The 27,376-nt window shown below is 57.1% G+C and overlaps 1 protein-coding gene across 6 annotated transcripts in view; it reads right to left on the reverse strand.

Annotated features, from left to right (window-relative positions):
* Nucleotides 1–58: 58 nt before the first annotated feature.
* The window catches only part of ANKMY1 (ankyrin repeat and MYND domain containing 1), a 50,911-nt gene continuing 23,593 nt past the window's right edge, over nucleotides 59–27,376 (reverse strand). For 3 of the 6 annotated variants that reach the window (XM_081050723.1, XM_081050721.1, XM_081050719.1), the window contains exons 7-16: nucleotides 26,783–26,954; nucleotides 25,280–25,420; nucleotides 24,762–24,902; nucleotides 22,713–22,820; nucleotides 19,138–19,269; nucleotides 15,440–15,553; nucleotides 14,883–15,048; nucleotides 10,152–10,230; nucleotides 9,363–9,523; nucleotides 59–869 (exon numbers count right to left, since the gene is read on the reverse strand). In XM_081050723.1, coding sequence (XP_080906849.1) covers nucleotides 733–869; nucleotides 9,363–9,523; nucleotides 10,152–10,230; nucleotides 14,883–15,048; nucleotides 15,440–15,553; nucleotides 19,138–19,269; nucleotides 22,713–22,820; nucleotides 24,762–24,902; nucleotides 25,280–25,420; nucleotides 26,783–26,954 — 1,351 coding nt within the window. In that variant the 3' untranslated portion in view covers nucleotides 59–732. Of the gene's footprint in view, nucleotides 870–9,362; nucleotides 9,524–10,151; nucleotides 10,231–13,502; nucleotides 13,740–14,882; nucleotides 15,049–15,439; nucleotides 15,554–17,314; nucleotides 17,747–19,137; nucleotides 19,270–22,712; nucleotides 22,821–24,761; nucleotides 24,903–25,279; nucleotides 25,421–26,782; nucleotides 26,955–27,376 lie in introns of those variants that run through there. The other 3 variants (XM_081050720.1, XM_081050722.1, XM_081050724.1) reach the window with 3 other exon arrangements.

Consider the following 27,376-nt stretch of genomic DNA (forward strand, 5'->3'; position numbering starts at 1 on the left):
CAGAGCTTGTCGGGATGTGCCCCGTTGCCCCCAGCGACATGGCCCCAAGGCTGCTGACTGCTGACTTGGTGCCCTGGAGAAGGCCGGGTCTCCTGCCATCCACCCCTCCTCTGCTCTGGACACTTGTGGGGGACGGTCCCAGTGCCTGCCAGGTAGCCTGTCATGCCTAGGAGGCCAGAGCATGGGGCCCAGCGTTGTGCTGAGGTGGGGTCTGGTGGGATGTCCTGATGGTCCACTCTGGCCCAGAGCCCTGCCTGCCGCACCCAGCACCTCCCCAGAACCCAGATGGTCCCACTCTGGCCCTGCCCCAGCCACCCTGTCTCCCCAAGCAGAAACTGCCACGTGACCCGTGGGGCAAAACTGCCAGCCCCATCTTCAGCCTCCTCCCTGGGATGCCATTGAGTGCAGTGCTTGGCTCCTTAGCCAGAGGCTGGCAGCCAACACGAACACCAGCCGCCAAAGGGTCACTTTTATTTGGACATCGCGGCCTGCATCCGCAGTCTGGCAAACATTCAACACAGGCTCTCACCCGGGCCCCGAGTGCGAGAAGCAGGGCCTCAGCACAGGCGGGCAGTGTGCCCCAGGAGGAAGAACTTGGGTCCTCAGAGGGGCTCCCGAAGCCTTGCAGCTCCCGACGGGTGCAGCACAGTGGGGCCTACAGCTCACCATGTCGCACATCTCGTCAGGCATGGCAGTGCCGGTGGCACAGCTCCTTCCCTGGGCAGCAGCAGCTCACTCATCGCTATAGTTGGAGCAGATGAGTTTCTGCCCCTGTGGCAGCTCGGCGCTTGCAGTCACCTGGGAGGTGCCCAGACGCTTCAGGGGCTTCTGGACATTGTCTCTGAACAGAGGCAAATACATTTTCCCTGCTGGGGAAGGGAGGGCATGGGTGAGGTGGGCAACCGGCACAGGACAGCCCGCAGACCCACCTTGGGGGCCTCCTGGCCTTGCCCTGGGAACATGGACCCTGCCCGCCCAGGGCTCTCCACCCCCTTCATTCTTCACAGGAGTCCAGGAAGCCACAGCCGGCCTGACGACCCACACTGGTGGCCAGAGAGCTGCCAGAGCCACAGGCAGCCCCCAGTGGACGGCCCAGGCAGGTGCAGGCGTGCAAGTATGCACACAGCTCCATCTGTGTGTGCACACTCTGCACCTCTCCAGGTGACACTGAGCGTTCCTCTACCTGGAGACAACCTGTCCAGAAATGATATTTACAATCAAAGCGCTAGCTCGAGTCCAGGATGGAGAACCGATCCCCCCAACCCTCAGTCCCTAGTGAGTGGTGGAAGGACGAGAAGTGGGCGTCTGTGCCCCTGCTGGAAACCGAGGACAGGTGGCAAGTCACGTCAGGGCCACCAAAGATGGGCACAGAGCCAGAGGAGGTGACGATGGGATCTCAGGCGACCCTGCAGGCCCTCCCCCAACTCTACACAGATGGGATCCCTCACAGACAGGACTCCACCCCCAAAGTGAAACCTCTGTGACCATAAACATTTCCCTCTTGTGTGGCCTGCGACGGTGAGCAGCAGCCTTCCTGACTTCCAGCATAAACCCGACCTGGGGGAGCAGAAATGAGCCAGTAAGCTAAAATTACGCCGCAGCCCAGGGCCAGGTCCAACCGCCTCAGTGTGAGAACAAGAAATGGAAGTAAACACTAGGAAACATCCAGTCGAAGAGGTCACAGCCCGGTACACTCAGCAAACAGGCCAAGATGCTGACAAAATGAGGCATTTTGCAGTCAGGAGCTGCCTGGGTCCAAGCTAACGAGAAAAAGGAAGCTGAGGGAGGGCCCACGAGGGGCAGTGAATGAAGGGGGGGTGTCAGACGCAGACCTACAAGGCCTCAGAGGTGAGCAGGCAGGGCGGGGCAGGAGCTGGAGCGGAAGCCGTGTGGCCTGGCCACCAAGGAAGGGACACAGCTCTCCAGGCCTCTGTGTTGACACGTCTCCATGTGTGTCTGCGTCCTGCTGGTCCTCAGCTGACAAGGGCAGCAGCAGATGCCAGAGCAGCTGAACCAAGGGCAGAACCAAGTTCCTTGGGAGAAAGGGGTCACACACCCTGGCGATGGCAGCGCAAATCAAAATGACAACCTGCGGAAAGGTCCCTGCCCAGAGCCAGCACCTGGGGCGTTAGAGTCGAGGGCAGCTAGTCTGTGAAGTGCATGCCATGTGGTCTCAGAGAGGGAAAAGGAGAGAGAGAATCCGGCGGGTCCATATTTTTTTATAATGGACATACTACGTTATGTTAGTTCCAGGTGTACAACATGGTGGTGCAACGTAGTTGTGAAATGACCACAATAAGCCTAGTGAACTGGCCTACTTTTAAAAACACACGGAGATTGGGAAAGTCCCAGTAGAGGAGATGGGGACCGTCCCCGGCAGAAGGCAGCCCCCTCGAGCAGAGGCAGTGGCTGTAAGGACGTCTGCGGAGCAGGTGGGGTGGGGCCCCAGCCGCAGGGGGTAGAACTGAGACCCCCGTGGAGAGCAGAGCCCCTGACCCTGGTCCACAGGTTGGCAGCCTAAGCACAGCCCGCAGGCAACGGGCCACACTGGGGCCACCTGGGTGACTTTCTAGGGACGGAAGCAGGTGGGTGGCTGCCAGGGTGGGGACAAGAGACCATACATACATAAATGGGGCCGGGCTGGTGGCTGTCCATGTGGAAAACATAAAACAGGGCCCCTGTCACACGCTATCCACAGAAACCATATTTTGGGTGAAAGGACCAAAATGTGGAAAGTGACACCTCAAAACGCTTTCGGACCTGAGGAAGACCACAGACACCCGGACATGCCGCCACAGAACACGAGCCGCTTCCACCATCGCCCAAAAAAAAGGCCATTCCATAGAAGACGTGGGCAAAGATTTCACACAAGCCACAGGCAATTCACAGACCTCCAAATGGCCAATAAATAAATGGACGAAAACGCTCTCCTTCGCCTGTCATCGTGTGGTGTGAAACGTTACTGTGGGAAGCAGTTCTCCATGCCACATGCGTGGGACGTACACACACAGCCGAGCTGCGAGATGCGGGAGGGCACTGGCTTAGCTGTGTGCCGGTCCAGTCCTTTAAAAACCAGCATCAGATCGGCACTGCCAGGTGTGGACGTCTGTCCACCTGAGTGGTGGAAGCTCACAGCCTCCTTTTATTATTTTGTTGATTTTTAAAATTTGTCATAGGGCCGAGTAGCCTGTATGGTAGGGGCGGTCTCTTCAAAAACAAGAACACAAACCACACACAAAAGTGAGCCCAGAGCCCCGGCCTGTGCAGGCCTCCCAGGCTCACGCGCAGCCTGCAGACGTGCGTGGTCCCAGGAAGGGCAGTGGGACAGGAGGAGCAAGGGCAGGTGCGGATTCCCCAGGCTCCCAGGGAGAGCAGCTGGGCTCCCGTCTGTGGCCCCGAAGGAAACGCACAGCTCGCTGGCCTCTGGGCAGAACCCTGATGCTGGCAAACTCCAGGTCCTTTATCTCCATCACCCACATTCCAGCCCAACGCCAGCACCCTGTTCCCCTCTCCCTGGCCCCTCCCCAGGCCTGCTCCCCACGGCCCTCCACCCCCTCCTTCCTGGGCCTCTGCTCCCAAGGCTCTCCTGACCTTACCTGGCCACCCCTCACATACGGGGCCCAGGGAGGGGCCACCTCCAGACTGGTCCCTCCACCTCCCAGGCCTGGCCCTCTTGCCCTGAGGACCTGGGCCCCTCCTCGAAAGCGTTCTTAATGTGCCGTCCCCCTGATGGCTCCCTGCTCTAAGTAGGGCCCATCTGTCCCTCTGCATCCCCCTCGCTCCACCTCCTGGACCTGCCTCCTCCAGCGGCCAACCACCTCAGACACTGCTGGCCACTGTCCTGCCTGCCGGTCCTCTGCCCACGGCTTCCTGCTCTCAGGGCCATTCCCTGGTCCCTCCCCCCAGTGTTCCCCACCTGCTTCCCTTCCACCTTATCTGTACCCCACAGTCCTGGCTTCTGTGCTCACTCTGACATCACCATCTGTCACCTGCAACACCCCACACCTCTGCAGCCCTGCCCTCACCTGCCCCTCCTCACTGCTCCCAGCCTGGGCCGCGCGGGGCTGGGCCAGGTGGCAGAGCACCTCTTTCCTAGCCCAAAAGACGACCCCGTCCAAGAGTCCAGGTGGGTGGTCGAGAGGAGCCTGGAGGGGCCGGAGGATGGGACGGAGGGTCACAGGGCAGCGGGTGAGCAGGTGGCTGGGCCTATTCACAAACTAGAAGAAGGTGGGCAAGGCCGGGATGGGGAGAAGGTGGGCGGGCTGCATCGGGCCACCCTCAGCAACCCAACCCTGCACAGTCGCCTGGCTCAGCCGCCCCGATACACCCTGAGCTGCCTGTGCAAGGCCCTCGGGGCCTCCCACCAGCATCTGGGTCCCCACCAGTCACCAGGCCCTGCAGTCTGCCCCTCTGAGCACACTCCCCCATCACGGTCTCAGCCCCCTCCCCACCCCCAGCCTGTGACTTTTGAGTATGTTTACCTGTTGCCAACCTCCAGCAAGTGACTACAGTCCCAGCAATGATGCCAGGTCCCAATGACCGGGTGGAGCCCACAAAGGAGGGGCTGCAGGCCAGTGGGGGACCTGGGAAAGTGTGGGGGCTGGCGTGGGGCCTGGGCACTGGGCCTCCCTGGGCCTGCTGGGACCCCCCAGTCTGAACAGGGCCTACGTGACTAGATTCCATGTTTGCAGAAGCAGAGGGCCAGGTGGCCAGCACGCACTGTCCAGTCAGGGGCGGGCTCCCCAGGACAACGGGCCTGTGGCAGGACATCACGCCCAGTACTCCGCAAGCAGAGTGGGCAGAGGGTCTCAGCAGCATCACAGAACTTTCTAGAGGGAGCTGCGTTCTGCGGGAGCCCCAAGGACACGTGCCCAGGGAGTCCCCCCATACGTGCACACACCGGCAATGCCGTGCCTCCATATCCTCGGGGCCTATAAAGGGGAAAGCTGACCACAGGGCACGGGGCCCTGAGGGGTGGCTGCTGGCCTGGCTGCACCCCCTTTCCCCCTCACCCCCGCTCCGCCCCAAATCTCGACAACGGCACTGTGGGAGGGGTCAGACGCACAGAGGACTCATGCAGGTCAGCTGGGCCAGCCTCTCATTGGCGCTGGCACAGAGCTCGGCACAGGGAAAGCCGCCAGGTGCCCTCCGCAGACGCCGTGGCAACCACAAGGGTGGGTGAAAGGTGGCCGGTCCTGGTATATTCTGAAGATAGACACAGTGCAATTTCCTGAGGAGCAGGATATTCAGGTGAGAGAGAGACGGTGAGGACACTCCTGTCTGTGGCCTGAGCCTCGGCCAGTCGGCCTTGCCAGCGACGGGAGGCAGTGGGCCAGCGGGTGTGGACACACCCCCACATGAGTTAAAACACAAAGGCACCCGGTTGACTGAACGAACTGACCAATGGAACAAAATGTAGTCCAATGAAGAAAGCTGAAGATTTGTACCAGAACAACTGACTTCACGTAACTTCTGTAAAATGGAATGGCTCGTCCTTTAAGAAGGGGGTGGCTGAAAGCATTCCCGCAGTCACAAAGTGGCCTGCTGCTGTCACTGTCATCTAATGCCACACAGAGCCGCCAGTATGTTGGGGAGGGACAAAGAAAAAGCCACTGACGGCACCCCGTCTGCAGAGCCTGGAGCCAACCCAGCAGAGAGCGTGGGGCAGGAATCCAGCCACGGCTGCCAGACCTCACACACACCGTGTGCAGGAAACGACCTGAGGCCAACCTGTGTGACCCACCGGGTGGGCGCTGAGGACCGCTCGGGCACCTGGTCCTGTGGCAGCAGCTGGGGCTCTGCCGTGAGCACGGTGCCGGCCTGTGTGCGTGGGGTCTGGCACACATAGCACTTTCTCCCCCAAACCGCAGCCCTCCCTCCTAGGACATGGGCTCCTGCAGGGCAGGATCCCCTTACACTGCCCTCTGCGGTATCCTCGAGGCCCCAGCATGCCAGTCAGAGGGCACACGTGCGCCCAAGAGAGGAGAGGAGGTGGCAGCTTCCACCTCGGGGCAGGAGGGATGGAGGGAGCAGTGCAAGCAGGTGCCATGCACAGGACGGGAGGTGGTGCCGGGGGAGGCAGCAAGGACTTGGATGTGATATGCCCCAAGTGGGCCCAGAAGTGACATGGCTGGCCTCTGGCTACACTGGCGCCCAGGTGGCCACAGTATAACGGGTGGTAGGGGCACAGGGTGCCGGAAGGAGCCGATGGCTCAAAGCGGAGCAGACTCCCCGCATGACTAGCTGTGAGGTTAGAAACCCAAGGTACCCACGTGATTCCTAGGTAAGGGACACCGGCCAAGGTGACCCCAGAGTCCTGGCGCTGCCCGGAAAACGCAGCCCTCTACAGATGCCCACTGCCTCCCAAACTAAACAAAACAGCCAGGTCCAACCAGACATTTTTGGACCTGACAGACTACAGCTCAGGTAAGTATGGACGCCAGTGAGTGCCCTTCACAGGGAAGGAGAAAGAGAGGGAAAAATGGACCCAGGGTGGCAGGCTAGGGCATCTGGAGGCCGGGACGTGCAGCAAGTACAGTGCGGCTCCGGGGCTCTCACCTCAGACAAAGATTGACTCCAGGCTGCTTACAAAGCAATGGGGACAACAGTGCCTGAAAGGCGATTTAAAGCTGAGGCGTCCTGGGTGACCCTGTCTGGGGGCCGTTTCCTCACTGCACAGGCAAACACAACCCTGAAGGTGGGACACATGGGCTCACAACACAAAACACTCCATGTAGCAAATGAAACCAGGAGAGGGTCCCTCCCTGGGGAGATACAGGGCACAGACCGGTCCCAACCGTCCCAGAGAGCACAGTGACACAAACTGAAAATGGGACACCTTTAAAATCTGAACATGTAACCTGTGTGACTTTAGCCAAAGGGAAAAACAGGTCAAGGTGTGTGAACAATGAAACGACCTAAGTGCCCAACAAGACACTGGGCGTACACACAACGGGTGACAGGACGCGCACAGTGTTACAAAGGCAGGTTAAGGTCGCAAAATTAAGCATTGCATTTTAAAAGTCAGTGGGGTAGGTGAAAAAGCACGTGTGCGCGCACAGATTAAAACTGAAGAGAATGTGCTCAGGACACTTATGCTGAGTGGGACATCAGGTTGAGTTTCACTGCCTTCATCTTTTTTTGTCTTTTCTAATAAGCAAATATTTCACCCACGACAAAAAATAAAGTGATTTTCATTGGGGGGAAATTATGGTGCAGAAAAATATTGAATAGCATAGCAAGATATGCATGGCTTCGTTTAGAACATACTTTCAGGTGTGAGTGTGTGCTTGTGGAGACAGACGGGATCAGGAGAACACACACAATGGTAACTTCCAGGTGTCGGGATAAGTGTCCTTTATCTTTAGCAATTGCACTCTAACTTTTACACAATTAACAAGTACAATGTGAACTGAGATGGGCTAGGAGCTCTTGTGTCCACGCCCCACCCCCAGGTCCTCATGGCCCAGGCCCTCCCCAGCCTGGGGCCCGCTGGCTCCGGCATGTTACCAGGACTGGCTCATGCTGGGGGACAAAGCCATGGCTCCAGAGCAACACACAGGGTCCTTTTTCCCTCTGCTCAGGCGCCTTCTTCACTGCCCCCCCACACACACACGACCACCGCCCAATAGGAGCCCCCCAGCAAACTTCCCATAGGAGGCCCCATCTCTGACAAGAGACCAAGGAAACCAGGGCTGCAGGCAGGGCTGCCAGGACCAATGGAAACGCAACCTGGCCGTGCCCCCCCAAGGCTCCATCACCCCTTCCTGACCTGTCCCACTGCCCCTGCCCTGCCCCAACCACTCTGCTCTCCCCTTCCTGCCTGGACACACCTGAGGACCGGCCGCCCGCATGTCCGTCCGCCTGCCCCCTCCACGAAGGCAGACCCACCCTCCTCATGCCGTGTTCCTGGCTGTCAGTCACCCCCAGCCCCAACTCCATCTCAGTCACGGGTGGGTTCCATACCCACTGCCTCTGCAGCACACGCCTGGCAATAATGTAGAACACGCAGACAATAAAATGCACGTGGAGGAAATGAACCCTGGACACGGGCGGGGAGCCTGGAGCTGTGGGAAGGAACGTGAGGCACCCCAGGGTGTCCCTTCTGAGCAGAGGATGGACCGCGGGGCCTGTGGACTCCTGGGAAGCCCCCAAACACCCCCAGCACAGGAGCTGCCTTCCGGCGGTAACCCCCAGCCCCACAGGGAGCGCAGAAGCTCAGCCACCCGGGAAGGTCTGGGCTTGGCCACACAGCAGAGCAGCACGCCCAGTCAGGCCGCTTTATTGCGAGGTCAGGAGGGAGATACCCCCACGCACAGCCCTGTAGTGCAGGCTTCCCGGCTTCCAGGGTCAGAGGCCCCGGGGTGCGGGTGTCGGCAGGACGGGTCCCTGGCCTCGGCCGCAAGCGTGTTCCTTCACGTCCACCCTCTGGCTCACGTCCTCCAGGTGGGCCCCTGGACAGGACACTGAGGGCAGGAGGATGGTGAGCGCCCTGAGGGTTCCCCAAGACAGCACTGGTGATGGGAGCCCTGGGGCGCAGGTGCACAGGTGGCGTCCTGCTCTGCGCTCACACGTGTGTGGTACACGGCCAGGTCTAAGCGTTAGCTGGACTGAGGGGACCTCACAACGCCCGCATCCCCATCCTGGGTCCCCAACCTGAGGGAGCTGTGAGCATATCTGGGGTACACCCCACAGTGGGCCTGTTATTAAAAGCCCCGTTTCACAGAGGGAGAAACGGAGGAGACAGCAAGTGTCAGAGCTCTGAGCAGGACAGCTTTGGGGACACGGCCCAAGGGCAGGGGTCAGTCAGCCCCTCTGTCCACACCAAGGACAGGCAAGAAAGGGCAACAGCTGCCGTCTCCCCCCCACCCAGCCAACCCAGCCTTGCTCACCACCACTATCCTCAGAGCACCAGTTCAGTGTGGGGTCACCACAGGTCAGCCCAGAAGAGGACGGAGGGCAGGGAGAGGAGGTGTTTCTAGAGCAAGCGTCTGCTGACCCCCATAGTTCAGGAGACGCCTGAGAGGGCAGGCTAAGAGGAAGCTTCCTGGCAGAGCCCCAAGGTCAAGTGCCCACCAGGGGGCCCAAGTACCCGGTGAGGCCCCCAGGCATCATGACTCCACCCTGTGGGGTCCAGGCAGGCCCTCCCCAGGGAGCCACGGGCACACAGGACATGACATGCCCCATATGTGGAGTGGCAGGCTGCCTCAGTGCCTGTGTCCCCACGACATGCACATCTAGGAATTCTGGAAAGTGGATTGGCTTAGAGAGATTTGGGGGAACAATGGAGACCCTCGCCTGGCGACCCCACCGGCCAGTGCCCATGTCCCCACGCCACGTGGCCGGCCGGCCCTTGGGCTCACCGATGGCCAGCAGGGTGGCACAGTCCCTCTTGTGGAAGCTGGTCCAGGCTTTGGTCCTGCAGCTCTTGCTACAGGTCAGGACGCCGTAGCAGCGTGTGCAGGGCGCCAGGCGGACCCCCACGGAGCGGCCGCACTGGGAGCAGAACCTGAAAAAGGGGATCCTGCAAGGGGCCACGCGGCCGTCGGGCGTGATGCCATCTGCACCTGCGTCCTCTGCCCGGGCAGCCACTCACACACGGACAGAGACCTGAAGTCCCATCCAGGGATGTCCAGCCCCGGGAACCCCAGTGGTGGCCGACGGGGCTGGGCAGGAGGCCCTGGGGCCATGTATGTGCCACCGTGTGGGCGGGGGGATTTCTGGGGGGGGGCAACAGCTCTGAGTGGACACACACAGGGCTGGAGAGCCCCGCACACCCGAGCCCCCTGCATCAGGAAGGGAGCCCAGGCGGGCCCACTGGCCCTGCTCGCCCCGCCCAGCACCCCCACCCCGTCCACCAGGGTTCACTGGGCGGGTACGGTGTGACGCCCAGGGACAGTAAGGCACACAGGCTTGTGGAGTCTATTCCAGAAGGTCAGTGTGGGAGCAGAGCCATGACCCCAAGGAAGGGCTGGCGGTGGAGGGGCCGCAGGGGTACAGGCCCAGGGTCCACCGAGACAGCACTCATCTTCAAGAGACAGAGCCTGGGCTCAAAGCCCACCCAGCCACCCCCAGCAGACATAGAGCCACTCCAGCTGCAGTGGTTGCCCTGCCACGCCCACCCCCAGTGAGGAGGGCCACGCGGCACTTACTGCTGCTCCTTCTCCACGCACTGTGCCTTGGGCAGGCTGGCACCCTTTTGCTTCAGCCTGTGGCAGGCAATCAGCTCCGCTGTGCCCAGAGAGAACACGTCAGCCTCCCTGGGCCCTGCTGCTGGTGCTACCACATCCACAGATGCAGGGAGCACTGGGCTACCTGCCCAACCCCCTCCTGCAGGAAGCCCGCCCTGGCTCGCAGGGGGGCTGCTGGGGGCCCCAGTCAGGTCCAAGGAAGCAGCATGGGGACTGGCCTAAGGGTGGCGGGGGGCGGGGGGTCCACGGCCTTCAGGGAGGGGTCCTTCCCCTGGCTGCACTTGGTTCCTGCATGCTTGTCCACCATGTGTGCCGCTGGCCGCTCAGTGTGCCCTTTACCATGCTGTTAAAAGGCCACCGGGCAGCCCCAGGCTTCTCTGGCCTTGCCCAGCGCACAGCCCTCGGGAGTGGGGGCTCCTGGCTCCGCTCTCTCCCGTGGCGGCCGGAGGACACACAGTAGGACTGCAGGGCACTGAGTCGCCCAGTCACCGCCACAGCCTGCACCATGTCCCCCCACTTCCTCTCCTGAAACAACACGTTGCCCAGCCAGACAGGCAGCCTACCCTCTGCCTCCTCACCAGAAGCAGGAACCCCACAAAGAGAGCACGTGCTGGCCAGGAGAGCAGAGGAGGTGGGAGCCCTCCTCCCTGTGCCCACCGGCACCCAGGGCTGCCGCTCAGGGAGCTGTGGGGACTTGGACCTGGGCCTGGGAAGCTCGCTCTGACGGTGCGCGTGTCGTCAAAGCAGTGTCAGGAAGGCCACACGGGACCAGGGAGTGCTTCTGGGACAGGTGACAATAAAATAGAACTCAAAAGCGAAGGTGCCACAGCTTCAAAACTTACTTCTCTAAAAGGAACAGGAAAACGACAGGAGGGCATTTCTATTGGTTGAAGTGCTGGGAACCTAATGACTGTTGCGACGTCAGTCACATTCCACCCAATTCACCTATAAGTGCACAGTTCAGGGCTTTTAGTACCCGGTGTGCAGCCGTCACCACAGCCAATTTTAGAACATTGTCACCACTCCAAAATGGAGCCAGCCCGACAGCTGTCAGTCCCTGACTCCCCCCACCCGCCGTGTCCCACCCCCCAGCCACCAGCCCCTGGCAACCACTGATGGACTTGGTGTCTGTGGCCAGGCCTGTTGAGGACTCCCTGTGAGTGGGACCCCTGGGACCGGCTTCCTGTGTTTAGCGTGTTTTCAAGTCCGTCCACTTTGCACGTGTCAGTGCTTCGGTCTTCTCTGAACGAGCAACGAGCCATTGTGTGGATCTGCCACACTTCATTTATCCGTTCACCAACCCACGGATATCGGGTTGTTTTCACCGTTTGGCTTTTATGAGTCATGCTGCTAACTACTCGTGCACAAGCATTGTGTGGGCCTTTCTCTTGGGCACATCCCTAGTGGTGGAGCTGTTGGGTCGCATGGCGACTGCGTGTTCGACGTCTGAGGACTGCTTGCCACCAGCCGTGCACAAGGGGCCCCTTTCGCCACGTCCTGTCCAGCGCTTGCTAAGTGTCTGAGGACAGCCCCTCGTGCTGTGGACTGCTGTCTTGGGGTGGTCTACTTTGCATGTCCCTGATGACCAATGATATTGAGCAGCTTTCTATGGGCTTATTGGCCAGTTAGAGATCTTTCTTTCGAGAAATTGTGTATAGATGTTGACATAAAGAAGACTGAGTCCATCTCTGTGCCCCCTGATTTCTTTTCCACTCCAGTTTTCACGCTGTGAACTCTGGCTAACTTAACTGCGCTCAGCCAGCTCACCAAGGCCTTAGTTAGTGACAAGTTTACACAATGCAGCCACAGATTTTTGCAATAATGGCTAGAGTGGCACAGCAATGAGGTACGTGTCAAACTAGGTGCTGGTGTCAATTGTAAGCAATGCCCAGCAGAAGGCCAGGTTCCCAGCTCACTACATCCACTGTCCCTTTGTCTTGTCAATCATTAGGGCCTTAGATATACTAGAAAATAATTAGTGTAACAACTGTCTGCTATCGAGCCAGGCAGACTGGGGTCCCCTTCGCTCCAACACCATCCCTGGAAGACTTCCCCACAGTAAATTCTGTTTCGTTCTATGGAGCTGTATGCCTCGTTTTTCAATCTCTCAAGATACCTCTCGGTCCAGTGGTCACTGTCACTTCACTCCGTCAGACAAATCTTTGTCCAGTTTTTTTTTTTTAAAGATTTTCTTGGGGAAGGGGCACAGGACTTTATTGGGGAACAGTGTGTACTTCCAGGACTTTTTCCAAGTCAAGTTGTTGTCCTTTCAGTCTTAGTTGTGGAGGGCGCAGCTCAGCTCCAGGTCCAGTTGCCATTGCTAGTTGCAGGGGGTAGAGCCCACCATCCCTTGTGGGACTCAAGGAATTGAACTGGCAACCTTGTGGTCAAGAGCCCACTGGCCCATGTGGGAATCAAACCGGCAGCCTTCGGAGTTAGGAGCATGGAGCTCTAACTGCCTGAGCCACCGGGCCGGCCCTCTTTGTCCAGTTTTTAATTCAGTTATTCGTCTTTAGTATTGAGCTGTAACCATTTCTTCTGCATACAAGTTCCTTATGAGATATGTGACTTACAGATACAGTCTCCCATAGGTTTTTTCATTTTCTTGACTGTGCTTTGAAGCAAAAACATTTTCAATGATGACCAATTTATCTCAAAGGCATGATCAAAAATTATAGTGAATTTTTAAATTTTTTAAAAAAGTATTACAGTAAAAGACACATTGCCATTAATCCCCCTCAGAATACTCCCTCTTGCTTCGAACACACTTATCCCATAGTTTTCTTGCCACTTTCTGGAGCAGTTCTGGAAGTCCTCTTTCCTGAGTGTCTTTAGTTGTGCTGTCGTGGCTGCCTCGATGTCCTGAATCATTTTGACTTTGGGAAAGAGCCAGAAGTCGCATGGTGCCAGATCCAGAGAATAAGGTGGATGAGGACACCCCATAATGTTATTATTTGACAGAAATTGCCATGTACCAAAAGTGCTGTGTGACGCGGGGCATTGTCATGATGGAGGATGATTCATGATATACTTTAAAACACACCTTCTCTCAACTGTAGCTCACACCCAACTGACAGCACCGAACAAGCTGACACTTGTCACACACTGTTACTAAGGTTCCACGCACCGCTTCCCGTATTGAAGACCCAGCCTTTCCATTGGAGGGCCCTCGGCATCAGCATTCACCACGTTTTTTTATCACACTTTGTAGACATAGTTTAACTTTTCCTTTCCAATCTGAATGCATTTTATTTTTTCTTGCCTGATTACACTGGCTAACAACTCCAATACAACACTGAATGGAAATGGTGAGAGAAGACATCCCTGTCTTCTTCCTGATCTTAGGGAGAAAGTGTCTCGTCTTTTCCGTGAAGTCTGATGCTGGCTGTGGGTTTCATAGGTGGCCTTTACCAGGTTAATAAAGTGCCCTCTGGTCCTTGTTTGTTGTCCTGCAGCGACTGTCTGCTCTAGTGCCCGGCCCACGCGGTGACGCAGGTCATATGCCCAGCAAGGCCACTGTGCTGGGCACGTGACTTTCCTAGAAGCACTCTGTCACACAGAGGAGAGACCAAATGGCTGCCTGGTGCCACTGACAGGCTGGTTCTTGGGCTCCCCCCCAGTGCCATCCTATTCCAGCTCCCTCGCCCTTCGGGGCGGACACCTGATGTGGGACCCCAGGGGCTTTTCACCTACTCCAGTTCTCTAGCAAGCTGAACAAAGTGTTACCACAACTAAGCAACAAGCGCCACGTGTCATGCGGATGTGTTCTGGATCCTTCTTCAGATCCACAGGCATTTCCCCCATGTCCAGTGCCCCTGCCGCCCTTCCTGCCAGGCTCTGCCCAAAAGTCGCTTGCTCGGACTGGTTCTGCCACATGCCGACTGGGGCCAGACCACGTGGGGCTCACACCCGGCTGACCCAGGGCTTCATCCCCCGGACCAGACTGCACCAGGCGCGGGCAGGGGTCAGAGTGTCAACCCCTGGGACGGGGCTCGCCAAGCAAAGCTCCAAGCAGGACCCTCGTCCCCATCCCCAGTGCCAGCCAGTCGACCTGGGAATGAAGGCACCAGGCGTGCAGAGTCCTGAGTCACGCTCGCTGGCTGGCCTCCCAGGGAGTAGTAGGTCCTGCCCTGGAGCCCTGCCCCCAAGAGGGAGGAGTCCACCCCCGGGCTGGGCCATCATGCTGCCCATGGGCCCTGCAGCAACCTGGAGCTCAGCCAGCACCTCACACGTCCTTCAGTCCTGTCCCAGCCCACAGCAGTGGGGCAGGCATTCCCTGCACTGGACTAACGTGTCCTAGATGCCCTCCCACCATGCAGCCTGGGCTTGTCCTGGGCCCTGGGCTTGCACCCTCCGACTTCTCTTTCCAGGCCTGTCTCCCCAGCCAGGATCCCCTCCTCGGTCTCTCACACGACCACCTTCGAGGGCAGGACACAAGGGCCCGCGGGACCCTGGCCCAGCAGGTGGCCTGGGCAGCAGTGAGACAGGTCTCTCTCATGTCCCCTCACTGTGGCCCACAGAGCCCAGGTCTTCAGGGAGCACAGGCCCAGACTCAGTGGCCACTCCGCAAGGAGGCCCATGCCATTCCCTTTCCGGGGCAGAGCGGGACTCGGGCTGGTGGGGGCTGCGATGGGAAGCCTGGGCAAGCCCCCAGGACGGCACTGCCTGACTGGCCCGCCTGTGGCCACCCACCTCTCTTGCTCAGGTACACCGCCTTCAGGTCCCACTGGCTCTCCTTGGCAAGGACAGCTCTGCGCAGCTGGAAGCCCATGTAATCCAGGAGCTTCCTCCGGGCCAGAAACGCCTCCCGCTCTGCCGGCATCAGCGTGTGGAAGGGGCAGTGGGCAATCTTCCGGTCCTGCAGCACAGCACCCGGCACGCCGGTCACCCGGGGTCACACTGCTGGTGACTTACTTTGGGGCACCACCGCCAGTGACCTCGGGGGAACCACTGCCGGTGACCTTGGGGCACCAGTCCCCACCCTGGGAGGGCCTGCCCCACTCCCACCCTGGCCTGTCGCCACAGCAGGGACCCTGGGCAGGGAGCACAACTCTGCTCCATGGTAACTGAGGACAACCTGGGACAGCATGCCAAGAGCTGGCGCACAGGCAGCCATGCCTGCAACGCATTAGGGGGCCAGGTCTTCTCTTCTAGAAGGCCGGAGGGAGGACCTTGGCCCAACTTTGCACTTGAGACACTAAAGGCCCCCAGCTCCATCCCCACGACAACAGGAGACTTCAAAGCCGTACCTGGTAGAATTTGAAATACCCGTAGTCCACGGCCGTGCCCACAGCCACCTTGTCCCCCTGCGTGAGCGTCACGGGGTTCAAGATGTCAGCCCCGTAATCAATGAGCTGGTCAATCTATGGAGAACAGAGCTGTGTCAAATGTGTGCGGACACCCAGCCACCAGGAGGCAGGATCCGGAAGTAGGAACCTCCGTGCTGTATCCAGGCGCCCACTGCTTCCAGGCCCTCCCACCAACCTCGCTGGATGGCAGGAGGGCAGCCCAAGGTCACAGCCCCCAGGAGACCGGGCGCTGCCCAGATGGTGGTTGACACCTGCAGTACCCAGGGAAGCCACCGCCTCAGGTGTGCGGAGGGAGACAAGTGGGACAGACATGTGATGTAACCTCGGACAAGTTAGGGTGAACATGATTACAACGACCAGGCCACTCCTGGGGAGTCCTGAACCCCATCCCAATTGCACCATGGGACTACACCGTGTCTGGCAAGGCCTGCTTACCGTTGCGCACCCCCTAGACTGGACCTGAGGGCAAATACCAGGCCTGTCTTGCTCACATCCTATCCCCACACATCGGGGGATACTCGGGGAGACTGGACATGTGTGCACACGCGTGCGTACACAGACGTGTGTGTGCACAGGTGTGTGTGCGTGTGGGTGTGTGTAGCGTGCCTGTGCATGCCTGACCTCTCACAAACAGCACAGCAAGGTCTCTGGCTCAAGACTGACCACCAGCCCCGCTCCCAGCAAATGCCCTCTTATAGCCCCCCACCCCCAGGTCAATGAAGGAGGCGAGTTCTACAAAGAGCCTTTATGGTTTTATAGTTTTAGCCAGGAATTTTAACAAAATCACCAAACCACAGGGCCCAGGGCAGCGCAGTGTGGACAGATAAACCTGCAGGACACTCACCCCGCCTGGGTATGGTCTACTTGGAACCAGGTGCGAGCGGAGCTACGGGCAAGCACAGTGGCCCCCTCAGCGAGGGTCCTCATATTCTCAGTGCAGTTTAACATTCACTCTTCACAATCACAGAAATCTGGGTAACACTGTGAGCGAAGCTTCATGGGCGCAGAATCAGGCATCTGGGGACAAGTGCCACCAACACCAGCAGCCAGTGTGGCCTGAGCAGGCCTGACTCACGGATGTGGCATGCACGGGTGGCGTGTATACATGGGTCCCTCAGGGCCATGGTTGCACTGGGCCAGGCCTAGCAAGCACTGCGGAGCCAGTTTTCCATCCTCAGGAAGGAGCTGCCCTGATCCAGCTCCAGGCCCCTCTCCCCTGCCCTGCCCTGCCCTCCTCTCCCCTCCTCTCTCAGCCCCTCCCTTGCCTTCTCCTTCCCTCCCCTCGCCCCCTTCTTCTCCCCTCCCCTCCTTCCTGTCAAAGCATGTTAAGTCTCACAACCCAGCCTGGGCACCACTGAGGTTCCAGGAGGACCCAGAATGTTCTGTGGAATCACATCACATGAAAGGACAGTGGAGAAAAGGCACCAGACACCGCAATGGGCTACTGAACAGCATTTCTCTAAATCCCTACCTGGATCTATTAACACTCTTAGAAGAAAACGTGGGGCAACAGCTTCATGACATCGGACTTGGCAATCACTTTTTGGATCTGGCACCAAAGGAACACACAAGAAAAGAAAAAATAGACAAATTGGATTTTATGAAAATCCAAAGGACACTATCGACAGAGTGAAAAGGCAACGCACAGACGGGAGAAAATACTTTAAATCACAATTGATAAGTGATTAATATCCGGAATACAGAGAGAGCTCTTAAAACTTAAAGACAAAAAAACCCTCATTTTAAAATGGGCGAAGGACTTGAACAGGTGTTGCTCCAAAGAAGACACACGAATGGTCAACAAGCCCATGAAAAGACGCTCAACTTCCCTGATCAAATTGAAACCCGGTGAGATGCCACCTCACACCATCGGGACGGCTGCTATCAAAACTCCCAAAATGACACGTGCTGGGACGGTGTGGAGGAGGGGGAACCCTGGGCGCTGCTGCTGGGAACGTGAAAAGGTGCAGCCGCTGTGGGGAACAGTGTGGAGGTGCCTCAAAGATTAGACGGAGTGACCGGTGACCCAGCGGCCCTGCGTCTGGGTGTATCCTTAGAAGAACTGAAAGCAGGGCCTTGAAGAGACGTGTGCCAGCTGCGTTCACAGCAGGTCACTCACAATGGCCGCCGAGTGTCCGTGGATGGACGCTGGACAGCAAAGTGCGGTCCTTCCACACAAGGGAATATTATGCAGCCGCAGAATGGAAGACATCTGACACCTGCTCCAACAGGGATGGACCTGGAAGGCTTGTGATCAGTGAAATAAACCTGTCACCGACAAACAAACGCTGTGTGACCGCTTCTATGAGGGACTTCAGGAGTCGCATTAATGGGGACAGACAGCAGAGGGCGGGGGCCCGGAGGGGGAGGCCGTACAGTCTCATGGGCGCACAGTGTCCGTCTTGCAGGAGGAATATACTTCGCTGCCAACCAAGTCCGAGAGTACTGGGGACGCACAGGGGACCGCTGCACAGGACTGCCAATGTGCTTAGTGCCTCTGAGCATAAAAACTGTCACGATGGCAAGTTTTACGTGTCCTTTAGCACAACTTTTTCAAAAACATGTACAGTATGACCTGTGAAGGAACACCCCTTCCTGACAAAGGGTCAAAGCAAGCCACCAGAAGTGGACAGACGACCCTGCAGAAAGTTGCCCTCGTGGCGTGAGGACCAGGCGAGGGGCCACTGCTGCCACTGACCCATCGAGGCAGTAAGGAAAGAACAGGAACACAGGTTACACATGTTGGGACAAAGAGGAAAGCCATTTTTTGCAGACAATGTACTTCTCTACCACAAAGTCCGAAAGAATCACTGGACACTTAAGCTAACAGGTGGCCGACAGCAACAAGTCTGTTAAACAGACTCCTGAACCCCGACAGTAGTCCTGGGAAGATGTAAGGAAAAGAACAAATACACACACATACTATAGAGCTAATAAAAGCTAATTCAATTCTGCAGTGTCAGTATTTTTATAACTGAAAAAAAATATTTTTATAACTGGTTTATGGTGTACATATAATAAAAACGCTTTCATTATTGTGATAATTTGGTGTAATGTGTCTACTTAGAAGTTATAAGTGTTGGAAGCATTTATGAGAACTGGATACATTCTCTTGCAATTTTTAATTAAATCTGTACTAGGGTTCTGGTGAACAGGCACGTGGTGAGTGCTTCAGTCTCAGACGGCCTCTACTTGGGCGTCCGCTGCTGAGTGACCATCACAGCTCTGCTTCTCGGGGCTCAGGCGGAGACACCGCCAGCAAGGACGGCTCCAGCCTGGCCCAGGACACAGCACTCTGATTCCTGCCCAGGACACAACACCCTATCCCCACCTAGGACACAGCACCCCGATTCTTGCCTTGGATATAGCACCACACCCCTGCCCAGGACACAGCACCCTATCCCCACCCAGGACACAGCACCCTGATTTCTGCCCAGGACACAGCTCCACTTGCTTGGAATAAGGGCCAGACCAAGAGTCCAACGTGTACCCCCAGACCCTACACCCCAGGGCCGGCCCCCTCCTCTTCTGCCCCCTCCATGGGGCCAGCCTCCCGACAACCACCCCCTCCCAGGGCCAGTGCCCCCCCACGTCCATCCCCTCACCAGAGCCAGTGCCCCCCACGCCTACCCCCTCACCAGGGCCAGCTTGCTGTCCATGCTTCTCTGAGTGTCATACATGAGGTCACAGGCGACACACAGGGCACTGCCCAAGCCTCTGGTCAGGAGCAGGTTGGGGTCAGCGCCATGGCACAGAAGCTCCTTCACAATCTGGGCACAGAAAGCCTTGTCAGTGCCCACAGGTCCCCTCCCCAGAGCGAGGCCACTGCCATACTGAGCAGAGTGGTGGCCACACTTTTTCGACTGGCTAAAGCCACCACCTGGCCTTTCTATGGCTCCGACCCACAGGCACCACAGCTGCCCAGACAGAGGGTGCTGCTGGGGCGTGGGGACCCCGTGGGGGCTCCTTGGGCAGGGCTGCCATTCCCCCCAGGTGGCTTCTGCCGGCACAGTCTCTGCCCACTGCCCACTTGCTCCAAGGGCTGCTGGCTCCAGTGTTTTTTCCATATCAGGGGCACTGCTGAGCGCTGCAGCACATATCCCGCCAGCACAGGGCCCGGGGCTCGTCCAGTCGGCCCCTCGTCCCTGGGTCCAGTCTGCCTCTGCCCCCTGGGCACCTGGTCTCTGTGGTCACCTGACTGGATGTGGAGTGGGCCACGTCTCACTTATTCCCTGCTATGTCCGCAGCCACTAGCCAAGGTGCAACCCAGGAGGCCAGGAGTGAGAGCAGCTGTGGCCAGACACAAGGGAGACCAGTGTTTGGCTCTTTCAAGAGCTTCACCCTGCAGTGAAGCTCGTCACTGCCGCACCCCACCTGTAACAGCCGGGCACAGAGCAGGTGCCCACATCACTTGTTGCATGAGTGACCTGATACAGGAGTGAAGGAAGGAGGGAGAGGAGACGGCCCCTGTGGGAATACTACGGAAGCCCCACCTGCATTGGTAATGCCTTCGGGCTCTTTAGGCCTCTGCTGACATGTCCCCTCGCGAGAGAAGCCCTCCAGGCAACCTTGCTAAGGTAGCCCACTCTCCATCATGCTCTATCCCTCATCTTATTTTCTTTATAACACTTGTCATTACCTGAAGATGCGTCACACACTGGATTAGGGTCTGTCTCCCCCGATTGGAATATAGGACCCTTCAGAGCACAGACCTTGTTTTACTCAATATCTAAGGCCCCAAATGGTGTCTGCCTGCCACATAGTACATGCTCCAGAAATAAGTTCAATGAAAGGACAAACAGGTGGGTGGAATATAGATGGTAGAAGGAAGAAAAGGAGGAAGGCAGAGGGTTTGATGATGGAGAAAGAATGGATAGGCGATGGATGGATGAAGAAATGATGAATGGGTGGGTGAGAGGATGGATGGATGGATGGATGATGGATGGATGATGGATGGATGGATGATGGATGGATGGATGGATGAATGATCGATGATGGATGATGGATGGATGGATGATGGATGGATGATGGATGGATGGATGAATGGATGATGGATGATGGATGATGGATGGATGATGGATGATGGATGATGGATGGATGGATGATGGATGGATGGATGGATGGATGGATGGATGATAGATGATGGATGACAAATGGATGGATGATGGATGGATGATGGATGATGGATGACAGATGGATGGATGATGGATGGATGATGGATAGATGATGGATGATGGAGATGGATGGATGGATGATGGATGGATGATGGATGGATGATGGATGATGGATGATGGATGGATGGATGATGGATGGATGATGGATGGATGATGGATGATGGATGATGGATGATGGATGATGGATGGATGGATGATGGATGGATGGATGGATGAATGATGGATGATGGATGATGGATGGATGGATGATGGATGGATGATGGATGGATGGATGATGGATGGATGATGGATGGATGGATGGATGGATGGATGATGGATGATGGATGATGGATGGATGGATGATGGATGGATGGATGGATGAATGATGGATGATGGATGATGGATGGATGGATGAATGATGGGTGATGGATGATGGATGGATGGATGATGGATGGATGATGGATGGATGATGGATGATGGATGATGGATGATGGATGGATGATGGATGGATGGATGATGGATGATGGATGAATGATGGATGGATGATGGATGATGGATGATGGATGATGGATGGATGATGGATGATGGATGATGGATGGATGGATGATGGATGATGGATGGATGATGGATAGATGATGGATGATGGAGATGGATGGATGGATGATGGATGGATGATGGATGGATGATGGATGATGGATGATGGATGGATGGATGATGGATGGATGATGGATGGATGATGGATGATGGATGATGGATGGATGGATGATGGATGGATGGATGGATGGATGAATGATGGATGATGGATGATGGATGGATGGATGATGGATGGATGATGGATGGATGGATGATGGATGGATGATGGATGGATGGATGGATGGATGATGGATGATGGATGATGGATGGATGATGGATGATGGATGATGGATGGATGGATGATGGATGGATGGATGGATGAATGATGGATGATGGATGATGGATGGATGGATGAATGATGGGTGATGGATGATGGATGGATGGATGGATGGATGATGGATGATGGATGATGGATGGATGATGGATGATGGATGATGGATGGATGGATGATGGATGGATGGATGGATGAATGATGGATGATGGATGATGGATGGATGGATGAATGATGGGTGATGGATGATGGATGGATGGATGATGGATGGATGATGGATGGATGATGGATGATGGATGATGGATGATGGATGATGGATGATGGATGGATGATGGATGGATGGATGATGGATGATGGATGGATGATGGATGGATGATGGATGATGGATGATGGATGGATGGATGATGGATGGATGATGGATGGATGGATGGATGATGGATGATGAATAATGGATGGATGATGGATGGATGATGGATGATGGATGGATGATGGATGGATGATGGATGATGGATGATGGATGGATGGATGATGGATGGATGGATGGATGAATGATGGATGATGGATGATGGATGGATGGATGAATGATGGGTGATGGATGATGGATGGATGGATGATGGATGGATGATGGATGGATGATGGATGATGGATGATGGATGATGGATGATGGATGATGGATGGATGATGGATGGATGGATGATGGATGATGGATGGATGATGGATGGATGATGGATGATGGATGATGGATGGATGGATGATGGATGGATGATGGATGGATGGATGATGGACAGATGATGGATGATGGATGGATGAAGGATGGATGGATGAGGAATAAACACATTCCTTGGCAGCAGCAGGAGGTGGGAACCAGCCAGTGTAGCTTTCCCAGAGCACTGAGGGGCTGATGCCTAGGACGGGTGGGGTTGTGATCTATGCCCCCCTGAGGGAGCATTAATCCGGCTGAACCCTCACCTCACTGCTCACTCTCATCTCTCTCCACCCTTCTCTCTCTAAGGAGCTCTAACGGCAGAGGGGATCCGCGCCCTTTGTGTCATGCTGTCTTCATACCACCCCCACTAACAGCAGGCCCCAAAGCCTGGCAGGGAGGGGCACTGGAGAAGCCCGCAGGTGCCTGGTCAGGGGTGTGGGACACGCTCACCAGGTCGTTTCCACTGGCGATGGACAGGGAGAGAGGGGAGTGGCCACTCCACAGCAGGCTGGTGTTCGCTCGGTGTGACAGGAGCAGCCGGACGACATCTCTGGCACACTGCGTGGGACAACAGGTCAGAGAGCGGCGGTCCTGGGAGCACCCGGCCCAGACCATTAACTCAGATGCTGTAACATCAGTTTGGTCACATAAGTGCCATTTTCCCCATCCCAGCACCCTTCCTGGTGCCAAGAGCTCTGAATTCTGAGTTCTGAATTCTGGATTGGTGGGGGGATCCTCAAACTGAGAAGATGTTCTCTAAACACTCATCACTTCTGATGGAAACTAGGAAGGACAAGTGACATGTAATTGATTTAGAGCTGTTTTCACAGGGAGGGTGCGAGTCAGGAGCATATGCCCAGGGTAGTGGGGCCAGGTGTGGAGCAGGGGTGGTCTGCGGTCAGGGGTCCCGCAGGACACAGCATGTGAAAGGCAGCACAGCTGGAGAGTGGTGGACGCCTCCCTGCCCTTCTCCCTGGCCTGCTGTTCCCCTCCTCTTTGCCCTCTTCTCCAAGAAGTGCTCACAGGGAACCATCCTTGTGGCTTCTCCCCCCACCAGGACTCTGACCGCCTGGCTCCTGCACTGAGCTCTCTGCTGGCTCTGCCCCCGTCTGTGGGTGTGTGTCCCGCGGGCTGGCCCAACCGCTCTGTGAGCCCGCGCCCCTGCCCAGCCTCACTGCCCAGGCCAGAGCTGTGCCAGCCAAAGTCTGCTGGGAAGTTCCTGGAAAAGCTTCCCCTCTTCCAGCCCCTGTGGAATGCAGACGTGATGGCTGGACTGCTGCAGCTGCCGCCTCAGCACTGGGACTGGAGGCTGGCCGTCTGTCCTTGACCTAGTGACGATGTCACCCCTAGTGCCTTCTAAGGTTGCTTCACCATAACTTTTCCTAGTTTGAAGTCAATACAAAGGACACAGTTGTGTGACGTGGAAATCAGTGTGTTCAGAGTCCAAGCCTCATACTTACTGGCCTGGGGCCTTGGCCAGCCTGGCTCTCTGGGCCTCACTGTCCCCTCAGAAGGTTGTGGTCAGGGTGGTGACCCAGGCCCCAGGAGACTTTGACAGACGGGATGTTCTGAAGCAGGGAGGATTGTGGGTGCCCCCCTTCCCAGCACGGCCCAGGCACCACCCTGACACAGGTCCTCACACTGTCGTGTCAGGGTGCCATGTGTGTCATCACCCTATGCAGTGAGGCCGGCTGCTACTGTCATTTTATGGGAGGGTAAACTGAGGTTCAGCTTCCCATGTGCTTTGCGGCTTCCTGGCCTGGGTGCACTGACCACTACACGGCAAAGCTGAGGGCTGGCTCCCCAGTTTGCCCCGGGCGCAGCCCGGCCACTCAGCTTCCTCTCGCTGGGAGTTAATCCTCAGGGCCGACGGGTGGCGGTGCTGCAGGGCTGCAGGGACCGGTCCCCGCTGGGCCCGAGTCAGAGGGTGACTGAGGAGCTCAGGACAGTCACAGCCCAGGCCAGCCACACCCAAACATTTGACCAGGTCCCACACGGAAAAAGTGATGTCACACTGCAACCCACATGTATGCAGGCATGCGTGTGGACACGTGTCCCTAACCATGCTCTGAAATGACACTTGGACACACCAGTCACATGTAGTGCCTTCTGATAGTTAGTATAGTGTTTTAACCTAGTAATTCTCTTTCGTTGTGGACAGGACCCATCCCATGCATCTGAAACCCACTCAGGCAGATGGCCTGGGGGGCCAACACCCCGAGGTGTCCCCTTAGACAGCCCCGCCCCCACCAGGGCTCCTGACTCATGGCCCTGCCCCCACACACACCCCCACACACATGTACATGCATCAACCAAGCAGACACACGTAGGCACATGCACACATGTATATACACATACTGCCCTGTAAGTACGAGCTCACACAGATATGTACACACGTGCACACACGTGCACGATCAGGTACACACACCTACGTGGGCACACCCAGGGCACACACACATGCACACAGCTCCCGCCTGCCCTGGGAAGGCCCCCGCTCACCCTGCTGTCGTCCTCCCGCTCACAGGCCACATGCAGAGCCGTCCTGCCCCCCTCGTCCGGGACTGACGTTTGCCCGCTGTAGTAGATTCTGGGTGGGCCTGCTTCATTGTTGAGCTTCAGGCTTGAAGGCAACAGGTCTAGCTGTGTGCAGACAGAGGGGTCATTCCCGATGCCCAAGCCTCTCCCCAAGTGCCCAGAGAACTGCCACCTGCCCACAGGCCGGCCGTGAGCCCAGGCAGATGTCGCTCTCCGGCACGGCCACACTGCGGTCCGAGGGCACTGGTGCAGGCTCCTCTGTGTCCCAAGCCGCCCAGCACGCCGTGGCCACAGTGGTTCCTGGCCTGCCTTGTGCTCTCACACGGTAAGTGCTCACGTGCCACAGACCCACACTGCTCTGAGGTGCAGAACAAATCGATCTCGTTCGGGACAAGTGAAAGGAAGTGAAATTTCGAACTAGACAGACGACACTGTGTACAGAGATGCCAAGCCCCCCGCCCGCCGGGCGGCAGATGGCGCACCTTGACCAGTCTGCACACGTCATCCTGGTCGGCGGCCCTGGAATCCACATCCGTGATGGCGTGGAGCAGCAGCTCTGTTATCCTGATGCCCTCCTCCCCGGGAAGGGCGGCTGCAATGTGGAGGGGGGTCAGGGCCCCCAGCTGCAGAGGAAATGTGGGGGGCGTGAGGGCGCAGTTCCGGGTGAGTGGCTCCCCCACCGTGCGAGGGCGGTGAGGGCCTGTCCGGGGTGGATGCCCCATGCCCGCCCGAGATGCCCACAGCACTGCATTCTTGCTGGTTCCATCTGCCAGCAGGACAATGAGGCCCGCCCACCATGGACCGTGGACATGTCCGTTCCAATTCATAAGATGCTTCCACCTACCATTGACAGGAGTGCAGGCGCTGGCGAACCAGCTTCATCTGAGACCGACTGTCCCTACCTTCCTCTAAGAAAGGCCCCTGTCCTCCCTGCCAGGCCCTTGCTCAGATGCCACCACACAGACGGCCACACAGCTCCCAACGCCAGTCCCCACCCCAGGCTGTCTTTCTCCACCCACGGCAGCCTTCTGGCCATCAGCTGAGACAGTCACTGGAGGACTGTCTCTGGACAACGCTGGGTCAGTGCTGGCGACACGGCGATGGTCAGGGGACCCGGCCCTGGAGCGAGCACAGCCAACTCGGAGAGAGACCCTCTCCTGGAGCACAGGTGTACCTGGGCCAAGGTGGAGGACTCAGCAACCCTCAAACAGGATGACACTGTTCAGAGACCCTGGGAACAGGAAGGGGCCCTTGGAGAAAGGCTGGGAAGATGCTCAGAAACCACTGGCATTAGTCCACTGTGCATAGGGAGGAGTGGGCAGTCTCCTGGCACCTGGGTAATGCTGCTCAAATATCTTAATAAAGCAGGACTTCCACTTGAAAGATGAGTGCAAAAACAGATTCTTGATTGGAGATGGATGGATAGATAGATGGATGATGGATGATGGATGGATGATGGATGATGGATGTATGGATGGATGATGGATGGATGATGGATGGATTGTGGATGATGGATGGATGGATGGATGATGAATGAGTCAGTGATGTCTGCACCAAGCTTAAAGGCTATAACCTTAGTCAGTTTCAAAGATGGAGTTCAATCAGGAAGCTTCACAAGTTATTCTGAATTGTCCTGGGTCTTACAAAAATCCTACTTTCCCGCACTACTTGACCTTATACTCAGAAGAGAAGGAAATAAACGGCCTGGTTGAGGGGCCAGGAAGGTGAGACCTGCCTGCCAATGACAGTGGGCGGGAGCCAAACAGAACCTTTGCACCATCAACACCTCTGAGTATAGCAAAGAGCCTGAAAGACTGTGAGGACCAGGGCTCCCATAACCAGGGAAGCAGAACAGAAGGTGCGAGGAATTTCAAAACCTACTGCTCTGACCTCACATTATGAACTGCTGGCTGCAGCCTGCGCCTCCTGCCTTGCTCCCCACACCGCGGGCCCTACCTGACGGGGGAGCTTTCCCAGGGTCCCACCTCGGGGGGAAACTGGATGTCAGTCCTGGCGCCTTTCTCCAGCAACAGCTTTACCCCGTCCACATCCCCGGCCTTCACGGCTAAGAACAAGACCTGTAGGGGCACGCGGCACAGGTTGGGGTCAGCGCCTCGGTGCAGCAGGAGGTTGATGGTCAGCCATCTGTTTCTGCGTCTGGAAAGACCAGCATGCATGGTCACAGGCGCTGGTTGGACAGCACCCCCGGGCGGGACAGGGTGCTCATACAACCCTGAGCCCCAGGGTCCTGCCATCTCAAGACCTCAGGCCCCTACCGGGGGCCAGGACAACCCATCCATCACCAAACCACCCTAAGCGGGCTGGCTTGCCAAGCACAAGTCCAGCTGTGGCCCTGCCTGGCTTCAGCCCTGGGGGTCACTTAGCCTCACGGAGGCCACCTGTGAGCTGGGGTGTGGGGTAAGGACCAGCCTTCCCTCCTGGGGTGGCTGTGAGGTGATGACCTAGAATGCGAAGGGCACAAGGTTGTACCACGTACAGCAGATGTGCACACACCCTGCACAACACACACCAGTACAGGTGTGCACACACTGCACAACACACACCAGTACAGATGTGCA

Source organism: Rhinolophus hipposideros, assembly GCF_964194185.1.
Source record: "Rhinolophus hipposideros genome assembly, chromosome: 6".
NCBI lineage: Eukaryota > Metazoa > Chordata > Mammalia > Chiroptera > Rhinolophidae > Rhinolophus > Rhinolophus hipposideros.